Raw genomic sequence first — 17,574 nt, 5'->3', positions numbered from 1 at the left:
AAACCTGGGAGATTTAGAGAGACTTCTTCCCCTCCAATTGCCTTTAATGGTTCTCCCATCCCTTTTAAAACTGTTGTTTGCTTGTATTGGGTTGGCCCCCAACTCATGGTGACTCCACACACAATGGAATGAAACACTGCCTGGTCCTGCTCCATCCCCATGACTGGTTACAGATTTGACTGTTGTGATCCATAGGGATTTCATAGGCTGATTTTCAGAAGTAGGTTACCAGGCCCTTCTCCCTAGTCTGTTTTGGTCTGGAAGCTCCACTGAAACCTGTTCAGCATCATAGCAACATGCAAGCTTCCACTGATAAACAGGTCGTGGCTGCACAAGAGGGGCAATGGCTGGGAATCAAACCCGAGTCTCCTGCACGAAAGAGGCGAATTTATCACTGAACAACCATCTTTCAGTATTAGGTTTCCAAAATATGTCACCTTTATTAACCCTGGAAGATTTCCAGGTCAAATTTTTTTTCCAGAATAATAATGGTTATTCCTATATTGGTGGTGTACCTTCCAGTGATATTGGGTAAGTTGTATAAGAAAGTATGCTACACAAATGAAAGCTCAGGAAGACTGTTCGGAGGGAAGGATCCTCCATCCAGGTCCCAGTGAGGAACCAGGCAGGCAGTGCTGATTTCCCAAAGAGGCCTTAAAAAGAAGAGGAAGAGTACGGGCTTTATAAACTGGTGAAGGTCACCACTAACCTGTCTCTACATGCTCTACATACAATCCCTCTCTTCTTAAAAGGATTATAGAATATTCTGGAAATGTGGGCTGCCCCATTTCCTTCCTCTTATTATAAGCTGGCCACCTTTGTGATGGATCTGCTGAGGTATTTAAGTAGGCGTGAAACATAATGAAATTATTATTTTAGGAAAATTATTCTGAAAATGGTCATAGCATACTTTTCAGATCCAATAATATGTAAGAAACATCTAGAGAAACTATTAAAATATGGCTTTCTAGAGTTAATAGGTCTAGGATGGGGGCTGAGTATTTCAGACATAGAATAAGGAATCAGAAAATGATACTATTTCTAGAAATGAGAAATATGAAATGTACCAATTTATGATCTATAGGGATAACGGTAAAAGTAAATCATCTAAGAGTATATGTTCTAGCTCTGGGTCTTAACACAGATTCGTCTGGGTACAGATTCCTTAACCTGAGGTCTTTACATCCTGGGAAGTCTACAGAAGAGTTTCAAAGAGTCTATCAACCAACTAACACCAACAGCTAAAAACTAATGTGAAACTCTGTGGGGTGGTTTAATATATACTTTTCTAGAGAAAGGGTCTATAACTACTTCAGATTTTAAAGGGGCATATGATCTAGAAAAGGTTAAGAACTCCGACGAAGAAAGTACAAGGGCTCCATAGTAAGAAGTGCTGACCTGAAGGCATTAGAAAACACAAGGCTGATATTAGGATGAGAGAGAGTGGGCCTGGAGGCACTGTGGCAGCTGAGGCTTTGGTATAGAATGAATCCTCTGAGAGATAGTGTAGAACAGTGTTTTTCAAATTATTTCACCCAGGTACCCCTAGTTAATTGCAAAGGATAGTAGACCTTTCAGACTGTGAGTTTGGTAGTGCCTACCACAGGACAGACATTAAGAAAACTGTCAGTGAAAAAGGAAAATGAACCAATAAAAGAAACAGAAAGAATAATCACAAGCACTGGGAGTAATGAGTAAAGTGAGATGTTATAGCACCCAACTTTGAGAATCTTACAAAAAGAAGTCAAAAGTGTCTCTGACCACAAATGCTTGCATGACATATGAAAGGAAACTCTAGGTACAACTGATTTTCTTTAAAACAAGCTCTACTTTGTTTTAAAGCATGATTGGCAGCAGGATAAGAGGGAGGTGAAGGAAGACTACACAAATAAATGAGGTTTTAATTACAATTAGGTTCTTGCCTGTAATAACAGCTACCTTTTACCTAATGGATGCCAGGCACTATGCTAAGCACCAAAAATACCTTATGGCTGATCCTTAAAACATGTTGAAAAGTATTTATTATCATACCCATTTTACCAGTAAGTAAAGACTGTGTGGACTAAGTGACTTTTGCAAGGTCCTACTGTTGGTCAGCCACTGGGTAAGGCCTTCAAAGTGTGCCCTGTCAATCCCAAATTCAGTGCTTCCCACCTCAACGGCATCCCCACTCGACACTCCATGAAGCGCTCAGGTTTTCTGGAGTGGCCACCTCAGAGGACATGGAGGAATCACTAGTCAACAAGGCATCACTGTGAAGAGTGTGGCCTCTGGAACCATCTGCAGGGATCTGAATCTTAGTCCTACAACATACTAGTGAAATCTGTGGGCAAGTTACTTAACCTCTCTGTGTTTCAGTTTCCTCGCTTATAAAACGAATGTAACAATGATATCTATTTCATGCTATTGTGATGGGTATGAACAGAGCATTTCATAAAGCTCAACAAATGGAAGATATCACTACAATTATTCTTATGAGAGGAGAGCCAAGATGGGAGGGCTGCTGGTTCCCCTTCATGTCAATCAAAGATACCGACTTTCGTCTATTTTGCGCACTGAATTTTTTCATGGGATTTCACTTAAAGAAAACATTCCTTTGCTTTAATTAAGAAAAAAAGGCAATATCAACACACTATGCCATACCTGTATCACTGAAATCTATGAATTCTTTTGATAGAAGATTAGTAAGAAGTTCCATAATGAGAAGCAGGTCTTGGTATTGTTCTTCTTCTGCTGTAACATCTATTCTCTGCCGCCCTAAATTATTCTTAGAGTATACTTGCAACAGAGTAAGGCAGGCTTCATATAAATTCATAGCTTTGGACTGTAAGAGAGTATACAAAAATTATGCTACTAGGTATAGCCTACTTGGGAAATACAGATATTCATGAAATTTAAAAATATAGCCTAGATGAATTTACTGTGAATTCCAATAGTAGCTCTTATTTTAAACTATACGAAGATATTAATGATAAGGGAAAAGCATATATTAAGATTACTATTTAAGATATCAGCAGTTTGCTAACAATAAAACTTGACGTTCAATTTTTGTTCACTTAATAATAAACAGTAGGTAAGATGGTAAGATTCTTCTGCCATTCAACTTCCTGTATAGTGGTCTTAAACATCAGAATAAATTCCAACTGGCCTGCCCAATCATTAATGCTTCTGTGACTATAATATTTACAAAATATAACCTTATTTTTGGGTAGATCCCTCTGATAAAGCCAAAAAAAAATTACAGTTCAGGAACCCAGAGTAAGTGGTTTGGGATGAGATACATGCTAAATTGCTAACAAACACAAATACATTCCTTTAAGGCTGTTTTAAAGCAACTTTTCAAAATAATTTAATGGGGCAAAGAAAATAACCCTTTCTTACTCAATATATGGGAATTTACTGTAACTAAACATCCATCTGATTTATGAAATAAAGATATAAACTGCAATTAAAAGTTTAAGTCTTAAGGTTCCAAAATTTTCTAGGAAAATCTATTTGTTTAATCAAATATTCCTCACTGAAATTAATCTGATTGAATAACATATTAAAAAAAAATTTTTTTTTTTATTAGCCCAGAGAAATTACTGATTTTTAAAACACTTTTCAGGGTAAGAATTTTTATTTATTCGGTGTGCCTTCTTCTGAGTTCCTTTTTAAATAGTCTTTCTAAAAATCTTTTAGAGGCATACAAATATGACTTAAGATAATATTCATCACACCTAAAGAAAAGTATTTTATTATAGCTTTAAAATTTTTTAATCCTAAAAGAATAAACTTAGAATGTGCTTACCTCTCCAAGATAGCATATTTGTTTATGTGCAACTTCAACAAAAACTTCTATTATGAGATTTACAGTCTCTGGGGTATTTTTATAAACTTCCATCAATCCAATGCAATTGGTAAGGAAGTCCATTAGAAAATTAAAAAGGATTGCTACATTGTCAATCTGGGTAGCCTCAGCAATGCCACAAAGTGCCTCCAACGTAGCAGTGATTTCTTGCTTGACTTCCTCTTGCTGACACATCTGCTGAAAGTTGTCTTGATTTATCACTCTTAAGAATCGCTGCTGAAGTGGTTGAAGAACCTATAAAAATACAGCATAAATATTCTAAAAGTTCAATTCACATGCTTTATTTTCTCAATTTGGATAAATATTGACTTTTCAAAATATCTTATTGTTGGAGGCAGGGCAAGCACAGAAAACAAGGAATATGTGAAGAAACTTTACAATCCCCATTTTAAGGATCATCCTAACTTCTGGTATATACAAATAAATGACACACACTGTACAAATGACACCACTGAACACTATCTCCTCAGTGCCATTCAGACAACTCTGGCTTCTCCTCTGCACATCTTCCCAAATGGTTAGCCCCCCCACCCTCCCAAAACAAAAAGGCTAAAGAATTAAGGCTCTACAGCAGGAGTTTGCAAACTTGTTCTATAAAGAGGCAGAGAGTAAATATTTTATACTTTGCAGGCCATACAGTCTCTGTCCCAACAACTCAACTCTGCCACTGTAGCATGGAAACAGCCAACTGAATAAAACTGTGTTTCAATAACAGTTTATTTAATAAAGCATAGAGCAGGCCTAACGTGGCCAAGGGGCTGTAGTCTGTCAATCTCTGCTGTCCAGGGTCAGGCCCAACACAAAGTTCTTGCCTGTTTTTTACCTTCCCCAACTCCTCCTGGCACAAAACATAACTTCAGACAATCAGTCCTGCCCTGGGAATAAAGATGAGTACTCACATTCATGATGACAATGTCTTAATTCTATTTAGAGCTGACCATTTGATAATACAATTGTTTAAACTAGAAATAGATAGCCTGGTTTTCCCCTGGTGCTTAAGTCACACAAGATTGCCTCACTTTATTACTGTGCCCTGCCTCCCCAACACTTAAAAGCACTCCAGCCACAAGGACGACAGGTTGGCAATCTACATACACTGGTAACTCTTGGTCCCCAATTTAAAGTTTATTCTATTAGGCAATGGGTCCATGTTAACCTGCATCTTCTTGTTAATGGAGAATTAATATGCCATTTTGGGCTCTTATCGGAGGAAAGGAATTACAATATCAGTGTAATGACAAGTTCGGGGAAAATATGCCTGAACTACAGAACATTTGATAATATCATACAAGCAGGCATGGACAAATTACATGATAATACTTGCTTAAAAAATGATGAGCTCCAACCTATTCATTAGGAAAGAAAAGCATCAGAAAAACTATGACTAAAATGTTCACATCTCCATAGACTATTTTATGGCAACACAGAGATACAGCATCTACAGAGTTATACAAGAGGGTGCAATCAAAATAGAGGGAACTGTTACCTCTGTCCAATACTGTTGTTTGGTTTCTGTGTCCATATGGGCAAAACCTCCTAAAACTAGAGCCTTCATCAGTGTCCTCTGCACAGGACTTGACAAGAAATTAAGAGGTGGGCTTCGTCTTGCAAACTGCTTAGCTAAATTCCACCAGTTTTCACACTGAATTACTAAGTTTGCCCTGTAGACAGAAATCACAAGACATAAGATTTATTACCTACATTACATGTATACTAACAAAAATTGAAGGTAACTGAATTTAATTAATTTTTTAAAGCATAGAACAATATCCTCGGTATAGGCCTTGGAATCAAACAGACCTGTATTTGAATCCCACTAGTTGTCTGACACGTAAAACTCATTTAATCTCTGTTAACCATAAGATTCCTGGTCTATAAAACTGGAATAACGAGAGTAATAATAACAGCCCTAAATCATAAGCCTGAGACAGATGTGACAATCGAATGAGATACTGCATATGAAGTGCACCAAACCAAACCAGTTGCCATTGAGTCAATTCTGACTCACAGCGACCCTATAGGACAGAGTAGAACTACCCCATAGGGTTTCCAAGGAACACCTGGTGGATTCAAACTGCCAACCTTTTGGTTACCAGCCAGTACCCAGCAAAGTATAAAAAGTCAATAAATAGTAGCCAACAACAATAGTAATAATAATGGTGTGATGATATACCTATATGTTCAGAAACATGAAAACATTTCCAGGATTTGCTGTAGAAAGCACTAAAATTTTTACTTTGGAACATTAGTTTAATTATCAGTTTTTGTTGTTAAATGGGGAAAATACTAATAGGACGGCTAAGAAATAAAATGAGAATATTCTGTAAGAAAAGTGTTTTTTAAAACATAAGTTACTAAATAAAACTTATGTGTTACTCAAAGTTCTCTGATGCTGGATAACTGAACCGTTACTGCAATCCTCAGCTGTAACCTGGTTCCATGTGAAAGTACTACATGAACGTATAAGAATAGCATGATAGGGATTTTTAAAACACACTGCTCCAAAAATCTAAGGTCTATCTAGACTTAGGACCATACAGCTATTTGCCAGTTGAAAAAGTACACAAGTACACACACACGGACTGCCACTGACAATCTGCTTACCTTTCTCTTCTTTCCACCAAAGTCACAAGTAACTGTACAGTGTCACTTGCAAGGTCCTGCTCACTACTCCACACGGAGAGGTTACTGATGACTTTTTGTAAGAGGTAGCCAATAATCCACTGAGAACCCTCAGTATCTGCTCCAAATGCCGTACTGAATGGCAGACTTATCTTAAGAGAGAGAACACATTTTTAAGGTCATAAAGATGAATCAGCTGGAAAAAAATCCATAAAAAAGGCAAACTGAAATTAACATCTTATTCTGAAGTATTGCTTATTTAACATCAATTTTATAAATATGCTCATTTCCATAAATCCAAAAAGACATCCTCAACCCACTTACACTTCCCAATGTGATTTTCCTATCAACTTTTATTCTTGTGTTACTAACACACCAACATGATATTTACACTAAACACAAAGAACATAAATTAACCCATTCTCAAATTGTAATCTGTAATTTGATACTGGTTAAAATAAACTCAATCAAATGATATGCTCTAAGAAAGTTCTTGTTAGTTGCCATCAAGTTGATTCTGACTCGTGGCGATCCCATATAGGCAGAGTAAGAACTGCTCCATAGGGTTTTCAAGGCTGTAACCTTTTGGAAGCAGATGCCAGGCCTGTCTTCCAAGGTGCCTCTAGGTAGGTTCCAACAACGAACCTTTTGGTTAATCCTCCAACACTTAATCATTTGCACCATGCAGAGACTCCCTAAGAAAAGTTATTGAAACAGTATTGCATTCATACAGTTCTCTTTGATGTGGAAGATGTTCCAGTTCTTAAAGTTACGTTGTGATGAGAAAAATCATCAAGAAAAATATTTCCATTTCTACTGCTGCCATCATCATAAATGCAAATGAAGTTAAACAGTTTTACATTCTGACCTGATCATACAGTTTTTCATCCACCAGCAGATAAGTCTTTGCCCAGCGTTTTAGAAACCAAACAATATCTTTCCCCATTTGGGGGCTTAGTAGATGAGTTAGATCTGCTCTTATTGCCCGAGATTCAACTTCTGAAACCCTTAGAATGGCAGATAACAGCCTGTAGGTATAAAACAGAATTTGCTTATTTATTTATTGGTTGTCTAACCATATGTATTTTTCAAGTCTGTTCCCCACCCCCCCCACCTCTCTGGTTTTAGGATAGGCTATACTTGGAAAATTTCACCAAGGGGGTTGTAGACAGATGACCCATTTTGTTTCTAACCTTTCGGGAAATAGGAGATAAGACAAAGAAAAGGACTAGACTAGAACATTAGAACAACACTAGAAACATTCTCTGTTGAAGCTGTGTGTGATTCAGTATTACTGTCTACAGGGAATTTTCAGATTGAGAATGGAAGAATACATAAAATTACATATTCAGAGTACATGCTAAATTCTTTGAGCACTTATCACTCTTAAAACTCCCACAGACCCAAAAAAACTCCCATGGCTAGCACTATTTGTTTTTATACATGGTGTCTTAGTCAACTAGTGCTGCCGTAACAGAAATACCACAAGTGGTTGGCTTTAACACAGAGTTTAGTTTCTCACAGTAAAGTAGCCTAGAAGCCCAAATTCAGGATGTCAGCTCCAGGGGAAGGCTTTCTCTCTCTACCCCCTAGACTAGGAGCTTCTCTGCACAGGGACCCTGGGTCCAAAGGACATGCTCTGCTTCCGGCGCTGCTTTCTTGGTGGTATGAGGTCCCCCTATCTCTCTGCTTGTTTCTCTCTTTTAGATCTAAAAACAAACTGGCTTACGACACTATCAAATCTTGTATATCTCATCAATACAACTGCCACTAATCCATCTCATTTCATCATAGTGACAAGATTTACAACACATAGGGAAATCACATAAAATGGTGAACAATAACACAATACTGGGACTTATGGCCCAGCTAAGTTGACGGATATTTTGGGGGGACACAATTCAATCCATGACACACGGTCATGTTAAAGAATGTAGAACCAGGGAACTGACTTATTCAGAATGTTTTGAATATTGATCCTTGTCTCTAAATCTGATAGTCCTACTTCCTAACAAACTTGACCCTTGACGGCATTTTCAAATAAAAGTCTTGCTGGAATAATTCCTATGTAAGTGCACATACTTATTTCAAGGCACATACTTATTTCCCTTCCTACACTATACAATTCACGTGGCTGTGGGGTTTCAATAACATAGCTTAACATTCCAGGATGTGGGGGTGTGGCATATATATTTAACTTTAGTCAAAAAGTAAAGTTGCAAAGGATGTACTTAAAAGAACGTGTTATACCATCATATTATGAATATCAATGCCAAGACCTGGATTCTAATCACCTGAAGTTTGGCTTCCATTACTTTCTTCACTGCTCTCAAGAAGACTGAAATTATCTCCTTGTAATTGAATCTTATGAACATGTTCTTTATCCAACTATGTCTCACAAGTACTTTATACTGTCGACCACACCTCATTTGTGAAATAATTTCTTCCCTTCAGTTTCCCTGGTACCATACTTCCCAGATGTCCCTAAGTGCATTTATTTCTTCATAGTCTTTATTACAGCCCACTCTTCCTCTTCCTTCTTTAAATCAGATGAATTTTAGGATTCCACCCAAAACTTCTTCTTTTTTCAGTGTCCACTCCCTGTACTACCAGTCCTCAAACTTTTATAAATATTTTAGCGAGTATGTGAACAAAAAAAACCCAAATACTTCACAATACATTTAGGTTATTAATATACCAATTTTGTCCCATAATATTAAACATTTTAGCTGATATAATTTCCAGTTTAATGAAATTTGAAATAAAACAGTTACATTAATCCTTTACATTTAGGCACTGGAATTTAATCAACATAGGGTTTAGACAACCACCATCATCGTTTTGAAAAATAAACTTTTTTTTTACCAGTTAGAAAGTTTACATTGTTTCTCCTTCTCCTTAAACCTTTATTTCAATTCCATTTCCCGCAAAGAATATTATCCTAATATAATAAATTTTGAATGTTACATATTTTATTGATTATATAGAACATATTTCTCTGAAACAAATATTATATACATAAATTGAAATGTAAGTTTTTAAAATTTCCAATGATGTTAAGATTCTAAATGTTTAAGCATTATCTTCTGGATTGAGCTATTGTTATACTTATTAGTACACAGTTGAGCAAAACATAATATAGATTTAAATAAATTATTAAACATTAAAATATTATGCATCTCTTCATGAGATTAATGTAGTGGTGTTTTATTTTTTCCAATTAAAGTATCTGTGTATAAATATCACTTATTGCTAGAATGAGACATGGTTGAGCATAATTTGATTCCTATTTTTCATTCTAACAGAAGCACAGAGAAAACTTGTTCACATAAGTGAATAGAAGGCATTTAAAAAGAGCTGTGTCATCCAGTTGTTTGCACTTCTTCCATATTATATGCAAAAATTACCAAGATCACCTAAAAAATTTTTTAATAATCCATCAACTGACAACTTAAATCCATCTACAATTTTATTAATGCAAAAGATTGAAGACATCCTGATTTATAAAATAATTTACTACCTATTTTTATACCATATGCAGGTCTCAGGGAGATAAATGTGAGGCTTCCTTGGAGCCTTCCTTGATCCCTTACTCTCTCCTCACCACCATATTGAAATCAATCATAAAAGTTCTGTATAGTTCTCTCTTGAAACACTTTTCAAATCCATCAGCTCTTTCCATCCTCCCTGCCATTATTACTACCACATATGTCTCCTAACATGTTTGCATCCTTTAAATCTATCCTCCACAGAATAACTCTAAAACAATTTGATTAGTTCATTTCCCTGCTTTGAATCTTTTTCATCACTTTTACTTCTACCTCATTAGCCCAGCCTACAGCACCCTTACCTACCTCTCCATCTTCATTTCATATAACATGGCCATCATCCTTCCTCACCATGTATATGTTGTTCTTGTCAGGTACCGTTGAGGCAGTTCTGACTCATGGTGGCCCTATGTACTACAGAATGAAACATTGCCTGGTCCTGCACCACGCTCACAATCGTTGTTATGCTTGAGCCCACTGGGTCAGTCCATCCCGTTGAGGGTCTTTCTCTTTCTCACTGACCCTGTACTTTACCAACCATGATGTCCTTCTCCAGGGACTGATCTCTCCTGATAACACATCCAAAGTATCTAAGACATAGTCTCACCATCCTTGCTTCTAAGGAGCATTCTGGTCGTACTTCTTCCAAGACAGACTTGTTCATTCTCTGGCAGTCCATGGTATATTCAATATTCTTTGCCAACAGCACAATTCAAAGGTGTCAATTCTTCTTCGGTCTTCCTTATTCGTTGTCCAGCTTTCGCATGCATATGATGCGATTAAAAATACCATGGCTTGGTTTTTTTTTTTTTTTGGGTCAGGCGCACCTTAGTCTGCAAGGTGACATCTTTGCCTTTCAACGCTTTAAACAGTTCCTTTGCAGTCGATTTGCCCAACACAAGGTGTCTTTGATTTCTTGACTGCTGCTTCCATGGGTGTTGATCGTGGATCCAAGTAAAATGAAGTCCTTAACAACTTCAATCTTTTCTCTGTTTATCGTGATGTTTTATTGGTCCAGTAGTGAGGATTTTTGTTTTCTTTATGTTTAGGTGTAACCCATACTGAAGGCTGTGGTCTTTGATCTTCATCAGTAAGTGCTTCCAGTCCTCTCACTTTCAGCAAGCAAGGCTGTGTCATCTGCATACTGCACACTGTTAATAAGTCTTCCTCCAATCCCGATGCCTCCTTCTTCTTCATACAGTCCAGCTTCTTGGATTATTTGCTCAGCCTACAGATTGAATAGGTATGGTGAAAGGATACAACCCTGATGCACACCTTTCCTGACTTTAAACCATGTGGTATCCCCTTGTTCTGTTCGAACAACTGCCTCTTGATCTATGTACAGGTTCCTCAGGAGCACAATTAAGTATTCTGGAATTCCCATTCTTCAAAATGTTATCCATAATTGTTAGGATTCACACAGTTGGATGCTTTTGCATAGTCAATAAAACACAGGTAAACATCTGTCTGGTATTCTCTACTTTCAGCCAGGATCCATCTGACATCAGCAATGATATCCCCGGTCCCACGTCCTCTTCTGAATCTGACCTGAATTTCTACAGTTTCCTGTCAATATACTGCTGCAGCCACTTTTGAATGATCTTCAGCAAAATTTTACTTGCATGTGATATTAATGATATTGTTCTATAATTTCCACATTTGGTTGGATCACCTTTCTTGGGAATAGGCATAAATATGGATCTCTTCCAGTCAGTTGGCCAGGTAGCTCTCTTCCAAATTTCTTGGCATAGATGAGTGAGCACTTCCAGCACTGCATACGTTTGTTGAAACATCTCAACTGATATTCCGTCAATTACTGGAGCCTTGTTTTTCCCCCAATGCCTTCAATGAAGCTTGGACTTCTTCCTTTAGTACCATCGGTTCCTGATCATGTGCTACCTCTTGAAATGACAGAAAGTGGACCAACTATTTTTGGTATAATGACTCTGTGTATTCCTTCCATCTTCTTTTGCTTTAGCTACTCTATGTTCAAAAGGAAATTTCAGAGTCTCTTCTGACATCCATTCTGGTCTTTTCTTCCTTTCTTGTCTTTTTAATGACCTCTTGCTTTCTTCATGGATGATGTCCTTCTACAACTCGTCTAGTCTTCAGTCATCAGACTTCAACGCAGCAAATCTGTTCTTGAGATGGTCTCTAAATTCAGGTGGAATATACTCAAGGTCGTACTTTGGCTTTTGTTGACTTCTTCTAATTTTCTTCTTTCAACTTGAACTTACATATGAGCAACTGACGGTCTGTTCTGCAGCTGGCCCCTGGCCTTGTTCTGACTGATGATATTGAGCTTTCCCATCATCTCCTTCCACAGACATAGTCAACCTGATTCCTGTGTATTCCATCTGGAGAGGTCCACATATATAGCTGCCATTTATGGGTGAAGAAAGGTATCTGCAATGAAGAAGTCATTGGCCTTGCAAAATTCATCATGTGATCTCCGGCATTGTTTCTAGGCTGTATTTTCCAACTACTGATCCTTGTTTGTTTCCAACTTTTGTACTCCAATCATCGGTAATTATCAATGCATCTGGATTGCATGTTTGATCAATTTCAGACTGCAGAAGCTGGTAAAAATCTTCAATTTCTTCATCTGTGGCCTCAGTGTTTGATGCGTAATGCCACGTATATACACCAGCCATAGAGAATTTTCTCTTCCAAGCCTTTGCCTATGCTATTGACATTGACTGGGATGCTCTTTCCTGCAAACCCCTATTCACCCTTTAAGTATCAGTTTAAATGCTATCTCTTCCAAGAATTTCAACTCCCACCCACTCCTCCAATAGGCTAGGTGAACCTACGTGCTCCCACACCACTTCTATAATACTTTTATTATTTCCTCAGTTCCTGACACAGAGGAGAGTTGAAAAAACTAAGACATCAAAAAACATTAATTCTTGATATCCCAATACTGATATGCCAATCCTACTTCAATTTCTTAAGCATGCTATCTAAACACACTTTATATTCAGACAGCACTCAAAGTTTCCCATACTTTCCAAATTAATCGAGATGACATTTTCATTTCATGAGCCAAAAGGGAGCACAGTAAGTTAAATAAAACTTTAACTTCTCACTACCTCCCACTGCTATCATTCTGGTCTGGGCCATCATCGTCTTTCTCTTGGATGACTGTAATTAGCCTCCTATGTAGTGTCTCTGCTTCTACCTTTGTCCTCCTATAGTTTACTCTCAATCCAACAGTCAGAGTAACCTTTTTACACATAAGTTACTGTTCTTCTCAAAACCCTACAGTAGTGTCCCACTTTATTCAGCCAAAGAACTTACAAGGGCCTAAAGACCTTATGAGATTTCTTCTTTTCCCCCCTCACTCTGCTCAACCCATAATGGCATCCCTGCTGTTCTCTGAACCTACCAGGCATGCCTCAGGGCCTTTTCATTAGCTGTTCCCTCTGCCTGGAATGCTTTTCCTCAGATATCTTCATGGTCAACTCCCTTACCAATCTCAAGTCTCTGCTCAAAAGTCACCTTCTAAATAAGGCCTACATGGATTCCCTTATTTAAAATTACGAACAATCCCAAAAACCTGCATTCTTGATCCCCCCTTACCTGACTCAGTTTTTTACCCACAGCACTTATCATTTCCTAACTTACTATATAATTGACTTCTTTATTATCCCCCTCCCCCACAAGGAGCTCTAAAAAAAAGGAGAGTGATATTTGTGGGTTTTGTTCACTGATGTATGCCAACCCCAGAAGAGTGTGTCTGGCACATAGTAGGTATTCAATAATTATTTGTTAAATGATTACTTTTTCAATAAATGCAAAATACTTTTTTTTAATCAAACAAGGAATGTTTCTGTCACATAACAATCAATTTCACATTAATTCTTTGGACTAAAAATGGTTTATCCTCAGGCAAGGGATATGTTGTCCCAGCCCTCACCTCAGCCCTCCATAGTCTGTGCTCTCAGACACCACAGTGTTTTGCTCCCACACTGATACCTGTACTGGCAAAAATTGAAAAAGCACTTAAAATACAAGGAAAGCATTCCTGCTCGTACTGCCTAGGCAAGAAATATGACAAATGTATAACGTGACAGCACCCTTAAACAAACTGCCTTTGAAATTAACATTCACCAGGAACTAAACCAAAGCAAAAGCCTTAATTTCCAGACACTAAAGGAAATGTTTATAGTAATCCCAAAAGGAGATAACATTTTCAATAGAGCATTTCGATATTTTACTTCAAACATGAGAATGCAATAAAGGAAATAAATTCCCAAATATTTCCTTGATAGCACCTTAATATTTCAACTTAAAAGAATCATTTTCTATTGCATAGGTTTAAATGATATGCAGGCGATTTTGCATTAAAAAAAATATATAAGAAGAAGAATGAAGGGGAAAGCACCCTGCTACAGTTACTGATTTTGTAACTGGCAAAAAACAATGTTGTTATCATTACTGACATCTATGCCTACAACCTAAACTTAAAAGATACTAAAATTTAAAATGCTACCCTCAGATTTACTTTTAGGAGCACAGTTAGTCCAAATTTACCCTTTCTTAATTTCATCATTAAGAATTAATGAAAAATTTGCCATTAATATTTAGGAATATTAAGTGAATGCTCTCATTTGAGGCACTACTGTCTTGTAACTTCCCCGGACAGCACTGTCAAGATTCACGTATGCAGAAAAAGTACTTTTATTATATAAGATAAAAATTATAATTTTCCTTAAGATTGTACTGAAATATAGTTTTAGCTTTTATGAACAATAAATACTTGTTAACTTTCATCTAGTTTTCTAAGAATCTCAAATTCTTTTTTCCATCATTGACGGTGCTTGTATATACATCACTACTGCTTTCTCATGGACAAGGAATATGGTCACAGTACATCAGTGTACATCAGATCAAATGACCATGCAAAGTCTCACTGTATTCAGAATAATTTTACACACGTTTTTCTCAGTACTGGATATAGCTATCAATTCTCACTAGAGTGGCACTACTTAAATATACTTAGTACTTGTAATCCTTTTGTATTTCAAGGCTTCTCCAAGTTTTATTTTCTTTCATGTATCGGATTTACAACGTGCCTGTTACTTGAGTCATCTACCCATCAACTCAGAATTTATAAAACAGTATAAATTACAAGAGCACAGCTATAGAGTTCATATTACCTAATCACAGAATCTGTTCTGTTGTACCCTGGGATGGAAGAAGCCTTTTCTCCTGGAGATCCCAAAATTTGAAGTGTTGTATTAATGTCAACTTCAGATGAATGCTTAATGGAATATTCCATTATTTCTGGAGGTATTAGCGGAGTCTCTCCCTGAGTATCATCAGCTAAGAGGTAGCCTTCAGTTTAAAAAAAATTAAAAATGAACACTTAACAAATCTACATTTATCAAATTGCACTGTAAAGGTTTTCAGTTTTATTTGATTTATATACATCATATAAATTGATGTAAAAGTAAATCATAAATGCTAATCTGTTATTTCAAGTTTGAGTTAGAAGAACTTTCTATTTCTCAGATAATTAATCCTCAAAAATACAGAAAAATTCAAAGGATAAATGTTTTATTCATCAATTTTATAATTCCATATGACACGTAGGTTTTTTAGTCTACTACCTTTTAATAATTCTCAGTAATATATTTTGTAAAGTTAATTAAAAAAATAGGAATTCTATTATCTACATCAAAAGTCGATATTCGGGAATTACTTTTTCAAAAGTTGAGCTTTTTTTTTTTTTACTGATTATGTTTAAAGTACAGAAACACTCAGAGTATGGTGGTTAAGAATGAAGACCCTAAAAGTCAGACTGCCTAAACATGCATTCTGGCTCCAAAAATTAATAGCAGTATGACCATGGCTAATTTCTTATACTCTCTAAGTCTCAGCTTCTTCATTTATAAAATGAGGATAGTAATAATAATAATACCTAATAATTTCACTAATTCAGTGGGCTACTATGAGAAATAAATGGGATCCACATAAAATATTTGGTATGCAAAAGACACCGTATACAAGCTAGCCATCATTTTTAAAAACGTATCTGTAGCTCTGTGACAGACAACAGCTGTATCCAAATTTCATCCATTACTATGTATGGACTACAGTTTTTAATATTTAACATACAAAGCTTATTTTTAGGTTTAAACTGCCCAATTGCCAATTACATTTTAAGAAAGAACGATCAACCAACCTGTAACTAAAATAAGCCAATGGATATCTTCATACAGATCATCAAGCATTTTGTTGTCAACAGTGCCTGAAACAGGTGAAGCAAGTAATTGCTGCTGGTGTCGTTGTAACTGACCATGGAGCCTTGTTACTCTTTCTTCTAATAAACTAAAAGGGGAAAAAAAGAATAGCTTCATAAAATTCAATAATCAAAGACCCAGAACAACTTATAACCTCCACTTATTAGACAACATAAATTGTTAGCAAAAAAAAAATACAAAAATATAGTACACAAGTAGATTCTCACAGCACTGTAGCAATTGTGATTTATTGTTTATGACACAGAATTAAAACACTGCTTTACAAACAATCAAGATTTACAACGGGAATTTGAAAACTGGTTATTCCAAGTTTTATTTATAAGGCTCAAATCATTTCTCATACCATGTTTTCCATTATCTCTCTGTCATCTATCCTGTAGTGCCTGTGCTCCAAAAGTATATGCCAAGGAATGCAATCATGAGTATGTTTCTGTCCATTTGTTCCAGCGGGCTGGAATATGGGGTGGGGCTGTTTAAAGTCTTTAAACACTTTAAGTGCTCTCCAGGGAATTGTGAACATAGAATATTTCTCCATGGGGTTTCTTTGGACTGTTTGTACCTTGTAAGAAGAGGTATACAGTGTTCTGCAGCAATTCTTCCTAGCATTCCTACACTGGCTAGTTGGTCAGAAAACTGGTCTCGATCATCTTCTTGAAGTTCACTTATTTCTTCTTCCTCACGAGAGGCCACACCATTGGCAGTCTATTTAGATTAAAGAAATAAACAATTAGGAACTGCACTACTTTGCTCAATAAAACATGAGTTTCTATTGCATTGTATAATAATTTCCAGCACTGAAAATAAAAAGTAGAGCTGGATATAGTCAATCTCCTAATGTAGTTGTCAAGGGATGACTACACTGGTAGCCATATTAGTTACGAAAAGAAGGGGGAGAGAAAAAGAGAAGGAAATAGAGCGTTATTTACTCCCGCCAGGCACATATGTAAACTGAGCTAACTGCACACCCACAACCCACCTCCCCTACCAGAGAATTTAACCTCTATCACTGAGAAGATCTGACATCTTTAAGAACCATGGTCCTTTCGATACACGAAGTCATTCACATTGCCTGACAACTATAAAGACACAGGTAGGAACCGATAACTTAAAGAAGGTAACTGCAACTAATACCACATAAAAAGAACTCATTCAGACAATGGAGATAATATTTACGCTCAGTCTAATAAACCCACGCAACACAGTGCCATCAAGTCGATTCCGACTCATAGTGACCCTATAGGACAGAGTAGAACTGTCCATTAGAGTTTCCAAGGAGCGCCCGGCG

At 36.7% G+C, this 17,574-nt stretch overlaps 1 protein-coding gene across 10 annotated transcripts in view; it reads right to left on the bottom strand.

Annotated features, from left to right (window-relative positions):
• The window catches only part of XPO4 (exportin 4), a 188,329-nt gene that overhangs the window by 17,680 nt on the left and 153,075 nt on the right, over positions 1-17,574 (bottom strand). For all 10 annotated transcript variants that reach the window (XM_023553115.2, XM_023553113.2, XM_010593941.3 and 7 more), the window contains 8 exons: positions 16,849-16,991; positions 16,211-16,356; positions 15,183-15,360; positions 7,341-7,500; positions 6,455-6,624; positions 5,337-5,511; positions 3,791-4,084; positions 2,644-2,824 (listed from right to left, as the gene is read on the bottom strand). In XM_023553115.2, the coding sequence (XP_023408883.1) occupies positions 2,644-2,824; positions 3,791-4,084; positions 5,337-5,511; positions 6,455-6,624; positions 7,341-7,500; positions 15,183-15,360; positions 16,211-16,356; positions 16,849-16,991 (1,447 nt within the window). The remainder of the gene's footprint in view (positions 1-2,643; positions 2,825-3,790; positions 4,085-5,336; positions 5,512-6,454; positions 6,625-7,340; positions 7,501-15,182; positions 15,361-16,210; positions 16,357-16,848; positions 16,992-17,574) is intronic.

The sequence above is a fragment of the Loxodonta africana genome, chromosome 23 (genome assembly GCF_030014295.1).
Source record: "Loxodonta africana isolate mLoxAfr1 chromosome 23, mLoxAfr1.hap2, whole genome shotgun sequence".
Classification (NCBI taxonomy): Eukaryota; Metazoa; Chordata; class Mammalia; order Proboscidea; family Elephantidae; genus Loxodonta; species Loxodonta africana.
This window is presented reverse-complemented; position numbering and strand designations above follow the sequence as displayed.